The sequence below is a fragment of the Leptodactylus fuscus genome, chromosome 10, assembly GCF_031893055.1.
Source record: "Leptodactylus fuscus isolate aLepFus1 chromosome 10, aLepFus1.hap2, whole genome shotgun sequence".
NCBI classification, from domain to species: domain Eukaryota; kingdom Metazoa; phylum Chordata; class Amphibia; order Anura; family Leptodactylidae; genus Leptodactylus; species Leptodactylus fuscus.
In genome coordinates, this window is record NC_134274.1 from 10,229,379 (window position 1) to 10,237,358 (window position 7,980).

Here is a 7,980-nt window from a genome sequence, read left to right on the forward strand (position 1 = left end):
CTGGTAAAAATGTAAAAAAATTTTTTATCTGTCTTGAAATTTAAAAATAAAATTATTAAAAGTCCAGGGGAAAAGAAAAAAAAAAACTATGTAGAGATTTCAAAAAAATTATTTTAAAAAAAAATAGACATTGACCACAAAATGCCCCTGGTCACCCATCCTTATAAGTCAGACTGAGTCAGATGAAGATGTGTTTTATATTATTGTATTGAACCTGATCTTCTTTTTTATACTTTCTCCCTGATTTATTTTTTATTTTTTCAAAAAGTTTTTTTTTAATAATATTTATAAAATTTGGTAGAAACGTAAGACCTTGTATTTTTTTTTCCCTGTAATTTTTGTTAACTTTTTTCTTAAGATCTGTTCCCACTTTTTTTGTAGGCGTGTGGAGTCACTACAGGGACTGTTCATATTTAAAAAATTTGACTCTGTGTTCTCATTCTGTAAAACTCTAATATATTCTGCTCACATGAGTCTCCTGGGAGCTGTCTGCCTTCTTATCTGTCCAGCGAATAATACCAGCTCAGGAATGCAGTTTTTTTTTTATTTTTCAATGATTTAAAAAAAAAAAAAAAGTTTAACCATATGTGGTCTCTACTCTACAAAAAATGTTTATTTGTGCCATAAAAGGTGTGGATGTTTTGGCAATAAAAAATTTTCAGCGATTTTGTCCTTTTTGATTTTGTTTTTACATAAATTGTTTCCAATGTTAACAAAAATTAACATGTTTGACTCTTTCCATTCCCCTGTATGGACTAGCCAATGCCGGAACATATTTCCACTGGGCTAAAACCACCGGTTGGTTTCTATGCACGCTATATTTTTTGGAAGGAGTCCAACTTTTTGGTCACATTGGTAAAATCTTTGGTTTGTTTACTAAAATTGTAAACACCCTGGAGCCCAAGACCTGATCGTGTCTCAAGTCTGTGGTTTCACAGCTAATGCAAAACTTCAATAGTTGGGGAGTCAAGATTGGGGAGACCACTTGGATTACTGATATGTTGGCCCTACGTGTAATGTTTCCATATGGAAGAGAAACTTTTTGTTGGGATTTACGAAATTTTAGGTCTATGGACTGGTCGTGTTCTTATACCGGATGATGGGATTGGAAAGTTTGGATTTCCTTACCCAGTAATTTTTTGTTTTTCCCAACGTGTCACCACAGTTTTCCATAGTAATGATATGGGGAGAGCTTTCATCTTAGTTGTCAGCAGAAAGATCTCTCTACCTACAAATCATGGATTGTATCATGATAGGCATAGTCAACTCTCTAAATTTAGGAACTAGAAACCCAGAGGTAACTATTGTGTAACTTTTGGAAATTAGAATGAATTTTGGTTGTATTGGCACTTTTTTACGACTTAAAGCTGGCTTTGGACAGTCAAGTTGAAACTTAGTGATACGGAAAGAAAAATAACATCCTGGCCATATGGGCCGTCAGCGCCTTCTTCAGGAGTAGATTGGCCAACGCAGTATTTGTTTTTAATGACTAAGAATATCTTAACCCTAACAAACACTGTTAAAGATAATGGGGTTTGTCAATATCTGTGGATGTTACCCCCAAATTAAGATTTTTTTGTATGGAATGTCCCTAAGTGCCCCTGTTTTGCCCTTGTTTTTTCATGTTCTCCTTATTTTTGCATCGGTTACCTATTTCTGGTACTCCAGTTTCCTCCCACAATATAATAAGGTTGAGCGGCTTCCTATGAAGTTGGCGTAAAGGGAATTTATACCATAAAGGTCTTCCTCTGTGGTGATATTCTTAGGCCATGGTCATATCTATGTTGGAGTCTCAGTTTCATATTAGTCATCTAATATTGCAAACAACCCCCCCCCCCCGACTTTCTCACATAGTAAAATGGTGAAATGGTGAACACCATAAAGGATACCCAAGGAACCCCATTATAGTCAACGAGGTTTTTCGGGAACTGTTCCTTTTATTGTTCTTTTCATTTTCTTCTTCCAATGATGGACCAGAATAAGGGAAAGAAGGAACTCAGATGTGAACTTACCCTTACACATATAACATTGACAAGATATAAGTACATTACCTGATGGTTGAGTCACTTGCTTGGTGCCATATTGCACAGTGATACAGAGGTCATTATCGAGAGGAAATTTATTACAGTTCAGCATCTCTGGCCAAGGAAAACCATAGGACTCCATGACGGGTGCGCAGCTATCACGTACCACCTCGCACAGCGACCGGCATGGGTAAATGGGCCTCTCCAAGCAAATTGGTGCAAACAGGGAGCACAAGAAGAGTTGAGTATCTCGATGACACCTCTTCGCCAACAAGGGAACCCAACTACTGGCTTGTTGCTTTACTTCAGGCATGGTCTCATGGTCGAGTAGATTAGGAAGCCTCATCTTCTTATAGCCAACATTATGGCAGAGATGAAGATCTTGGGGAATGTCCACACATTTGCTCTGCTTGGTGTAGAATCGTCCATTCTGGAAATTGTCCGACTGCCAGCTGTAATAATCATATTCTTCTGCAGAACTCCAGAGGACAAACCCAAAGTTCAGAAGGGCCACCACATCCCAATGGAACTGCATGGCTGCACCAGAAGTGGCCAAAGGTCCTTCAACCCTAATGCATGTAATGCCCCAAGATACTGGAGCGGCTCTTAAACTTTCTTCTATTAAAAAGTGACTTAAGTGCAAAAATATGAGGGAAAAGTTTATCTTCTTCTTCTTTGTTAGTTGGAAGTATTTTTCCGTGTCTTTCTCCCCTTAGTCTATCACTTTCCCTCTTGCCAGGTTCTTTGCAGCTGCAAGTACAGAGAGAGGGAAAGACAGCTGGAGCTTGTAGGCTGCACAAGAAGTGAATTAAAAGTCTGCGCTTGTTTGCCTGCTTCCAAAATCCTTACCCAGTTCAGGGAATCTTAGCACCACCCACCTCTAATCTTTTAAGTGAGCCCTGAAGGATTAGCCAGCAGCCTGTCTACAGTGGCCAAGCCTCCGCCTGCTGCCTGGACTCTGCATGTGGAAGATGTGACAGTCCTACAAGCTTCTCCTTCTGTGTAGCTGCCGAATATTGATACGATCTTGTGCAACAGAAGGATTTACATTTTCTCTGGTGACTTTCACCTGTAGGCATGTTCTCCATACGTCCTCTGCTTACAAGTGTGTTTAACCCCGTGCGCTTCTACTATACTCTCTATAGATGGTTATATTTAAGCCTTGCCCATCCATCTGTCTATCTATCTATCTATCTATCTATCTATCTATCTATCTATCCATCCATCCATCCTAAAAACTTGTTACAAATTTGCTTTGCTCCAACTGTGGTTGTGTCAATAGATACTTGGAACAGGAGATCTCATCATGCGTAGACGTAAAGTTTTGTATCTTCTGTACCAAGGCCATATATCCACAAGAACCTGCTGTATATTTTTGATGGTTGTGTTCACACTTACACTTTGAATGGATACCAAAGATGAAACTATAAAACAAAACAAAGTTTCATCATCTATTCCTTGGTTGAACACGATGGACCTAGGTCTTCTTTCTATCTTTTTTGTTACAGAATTGTATCTCTGACATGTCCTAGAGGCAGAAGTTAGTATTGGAGTCCTGATGATGACACTTGATGATAAATGTCTCCCATCGGTTTCCCTGAGCTTTATTGTAGGTTATTGTCGTCTGTACATTCCTCTATAGTAGTTTGATGTAGATGACATCATGTATCTTAACACTTATGACCCAGCTCCATGTACTAGAGTCTGAAAAAAGTCATACAAAAAGGAGTCGGCTCCCTTCTGGTGGTCATTTATATCACCATGGCTTCTTCTTCTTGGCTCATCCCTTGCCTCACAAAATGGACTTCTCATTCCTTTATTAATTGATGTGAAGACAACCCATAGAGATGAAAGATGGACAATGACATTTGGGCCCCTTATGAACCATATTGGAGATCTCCATGTTCTTCTGTCCTTAGCCCTTGGGGAACCATATTGCAGATCTCCATGTTCTTCTGTCCTTAGCCCTTGGGGAACCATATTGCAGATCTCCATGTTCTTCCATCCTTAGCCCTTGGGGAACCATATTGGAGATCTCCATGTTCTTCTCTCCTTAGCCCTTGGGGAATGTCACAACATACTGCTTTTCCTAATCTAGTAAGTGGAAATGGGCATCATCACAATAGCAGATTTGTTTGTTTTAAGATGGTTATAGGGAAATAAATTATGTATTTGTTAGGATTTATCATCTATCCACTGGACAACCAGGACCCACATGGATCACCATAATGGGAGACCCAAGTCTCCTTCCTATCCAGCCACTAGTGGTGGTCAAGCATACATCCTACCACTTCAACTATGAAATACCCCACCAAGGCACCTGTGAGACCAAAGCTCCATGTAAACTCCTCCTCGGTGTAGCAGTCGGGCACCTACAATCTAATATCTATCCAATGGATATGTGAAAATCGCATTTGACTGCAATACCCCCTAGAATGTGTTCACTGTGCAACTCAGGCCGTTCAATTTGATGGCCCAAGACTTGTGATTCTTCTGTGGTACGGTAGCATTGCATGTAGGTGGAGTTACTGTAAAGTGGTTGCCCCATAAAAAACATTCATCCCAGTCTTTCAGGTCCCCTGTTCTCAAGATCATTGGGGGTCCCAGTAGGCAAATCCCTACCAATACTGGAACCCCTATTCAATGTTGAATGGAGTGATGGACACGCATGTCTGGTGCTCGCCATTCAATTTTGATGGATCCAGTAGACTTTCTCTTCTCCAATGAAGCAGAGAGCTATAGGAGATCGGTTTGCCAATCGGTGGTGTCTTGGAAATCAGACCTGCACCAATGTGACACATGGATCAGACCATAGGATAGGGTAACCCTTTTATTGAGACTCAATGCACCTTGATGGTCAGAACTGTTTGGAAACCTAAAGAACTTGTTAGGATTAGAAAACCATGGTGGCTTTGATCCAAAAACATCTCAATTTTTTGTGTTTGGCCTTGTCGCCTAGCTCCATTAAAGCTGCAATACCGCACACAACCTATAGACAGGTGTGGTGCTGTTCTTAAAAGAAAGCAGTTGAGATTTTCTAATTCTGGAGAACCCCTTTAAGATCCAGTGCACGTTTGAAGTCTTGGTGTAGCTCTGGTAACGGAGCTTAGTTTTGACACTTTGGGCTCAGGTTACTCCTGGTATGGATTAATCTGCACTTTGTATAGATGCTGTGATGTTTACCGAGCCTCCCGCGGTGATACTGAACAGACGCTTATTTGCACTCTTCATGCACCGCAGTAATGTCTGACATCATAGAGCGCCTTGTGTTCCTGTTACCAGAGATTTCTGGAATTGACAGTCATATAAAGAACCTCCATATTGATATTGACAGCGCAAATGAACGACTTTATCAGCTATTAGCTTCTGTGAGGCTTAATGTGAACTGTGCCTATCAGGATCGAGAACAGCTCACCCTAGGGGAACCTTGTATATTAGGGAAGTGCATTGTAAGCAATTTCAATATCTGATCTGACAACCAGATCTGCTGATCATTGCTGTTTGGATATCAGACCCTGATCATATATTGATGACCTATCCTGCCAATAGGTCATCAGTATCCAATAACATGGGTCTGAGACAACCCCTTTAAGAATATTGGCATTGTTGTCCCAGAGGTGAAGCTCCTGGGCCCCAGTATAGAATCTGTAATGGGTCCACACTTGCCATATGGCTACTGGTGACTTCATATGTTGTAGAGTGGCCTTTGGGCTTTCTGAGGCTCTAGGGCTGGGCTGTGATTGCCACCTAGTATTGGTCCAAGGGTCAAAAGTAATTGGCCAAAGGCAGTGAAAGCTGGAATGGGTGACATATTTTTAATCATTGCCATAGGACCCCCTGTGTTCTGTGTGATGTATAAGCTGATGGTCCTGCACTATCAGACGGTTGAATTGGTTTCTATCATCACTTGTCCTCTGAAGGGTAAACGTTAGTGGAGATATGGGGCAGAGGAGTTATCACCGAAACCCACATAAGTTTTTTTTTTTCACCTTTTGTTTTTTTAAATCCCATCTTTGCTTTCACAGTTTCTGGTATTATCCTGGAATTCAATCCAAATTTTTGGGGAGGGGACTTTCCAATTTCTACAAGCGATGATCTATGGGTACATCACACCCTACTGATTCTCATGACTGCTCTGATAGTCTACATACAATGGAAGATCATGATGTACCATCAAAAACTAATCTCTTAAAGGGAATGTTAAAAAATGTTGACGAAGAGGAGGGAATGTGATAAAAAGAAACAACAAAACCCAAGTCTATTCCTCTTTCATCCCCCTGCCGCTCCAGTGCTGACGTTCTGCTAGCCCTGTTGATCTCTGCAGAAGTACGGTGTCCTGTACTGTACATACATATGGGATTTCTACAGGATCAGACTATCACCATTACAAATAATTTGTAAGACTCTCCCCCAAAAAATTATTTGTATAAATTTGCAAAAATGTTTAACTTTTGTCTACAGATTAGAATATCGATATATTCCCTTTCCCATTGAAAACATAAGCATGCTTGGCTTAACCAATGGCATGGAGAGATTGTTAGGAATAGTTGATGGCCAAACGCTATCCAAAGTGTATGGTCAGCTTAAATGGATAAAATAAAAACCCATTGGTGGACGCTGGAGGTGTAACATATAAAGAAGTTATGCTCACCTACCACTGGTCCTCCTTTTGGGTGGTTTCCACCAGTTCTTGGGCCATGCTAAGGCTTCTGTGACCACTGAAGTCAATCACTGGCCTTGGTTGTCACATATGAGGTACCGATGACATCACTGCCTCACATGTGGCTACTGATGTCAGTGACAGGCTGCCACAGTCACGGGAACCTCAACACTTCCAGCCGGGCCCAGCATTGGAGGGAACAAGGGATGAATGGTGGGTCCATGGTAGGTGAGTATAATTTATTTCATTTATACCTCCCCTGGCCATCAGTGACTTTATCATGGAAACCCCCTTTAAGAAATAAGCTTGGCCATACACCCATCAGTTCGGCTTAGCATGTATGAGTTCAGAACGGACAGAAGAAATAAGTTACTGCCACATAACTCTGTTGTCACCTTCGGAAAAAAAAAGGGTTGGGTGATGACATTCAACATGCCCAATTGTTCTCTTGCCAATGTTATCTGTCAGGGACAAGTCCACCATATGACTGGTCCCAGCCCACCAAAATCATTGAGTCTGACCAACTTGGTTCTAATGTGTATGAGGAACTTTAGGTAATCAAGAGATTCCACCAACCTGGTCTCCTGACAAAACGTTCTACAGAACTTCAGCCAGGTTCTTACTTCTAATGACATACTTACTTGATACTTATTCATGAGTCCTCTATCTGCTGTAATCCTTCTCCATAGATAAGTGTCCCTCTCGTATTACCTAGATGTCCTCTCTATGTTTGTCTGTCAAAGACATTAGAGAGCGTTTCATTGTCTCACCATCAGTTTTCACTTGTCAGACTTTCCAGTCGCTTGTTATCTGCGGTATCTTGCTCCGAACATCAAGAGACATTGTTGGCAGGCGGCCGTAGGATCGTGTTGGTCCTGATTTGTTACTTTGGGGGTTAAAAGGAACTTTCAATGTTGAAACACTTTCACTTTTTTGGCAAGTGGAACAAATATTCTTGGCTGGAGACATGTAGAAGCCATAAAACATCGGATGAAGGGCTGGAACCACTAAAAGTTCAATTGCTAATAAGTCATATTAATGCGTGAATATCCGTGACCATGGGAGGAAGCGTATGTGCTGAATAGGAGGAAAACCAAAAAGGTTATGCATGGGGAGTTGAACTGAGGCAGATGTTCTACTCAAGGGTTCTGAACCCTATTTGTTAGTTCACTAATAATGTAATTGATATGGCGCTGACGCATTTTGGAGTGCTTTATAAAGAATATACTTACAGGGTAGACAGTAAGATCTACTGTAAGATCTACTCCATTGGTAAGCATTAAGCTAGGCAGGTCT

At 41.0% G+C, this 7,980-nt stretch overlaps 2 protein-coding genes across 2 annotated transcripts in view; one reads left to right on the forward strand and one right to left on the reverse strand.

The window, feature by feature from the left end:
• Window positions 1-2,850, reverse strand: part of SFRP5 (secreted frizzled related protein 5) — a 44,886-nt gene extending 42,036 nt beyond the window's left edge. Inside the window, exon 1 of the mRNA XM_075257880.1 lies at window positions 2,052-2,850. Coding sequence (XP_075113981.1) covers window positions 2,052-2,559 — 508 coding nt within the window. The 5' untranslated portion in view covers window positions 2,560-2,850. The remainder of the gene's footprint in view (window positions 1-2,051) is intronic.
• GOLGA7B (golgin A7 family member B) overlaps window positions 1-7,980 on the forward strand; it is a 138,642-nt gene that overhangs the window by 48,335 nt on the left and 82,327 nt on the right. The gene's annotated exons all lie outside the window — the stretch shown is intronic.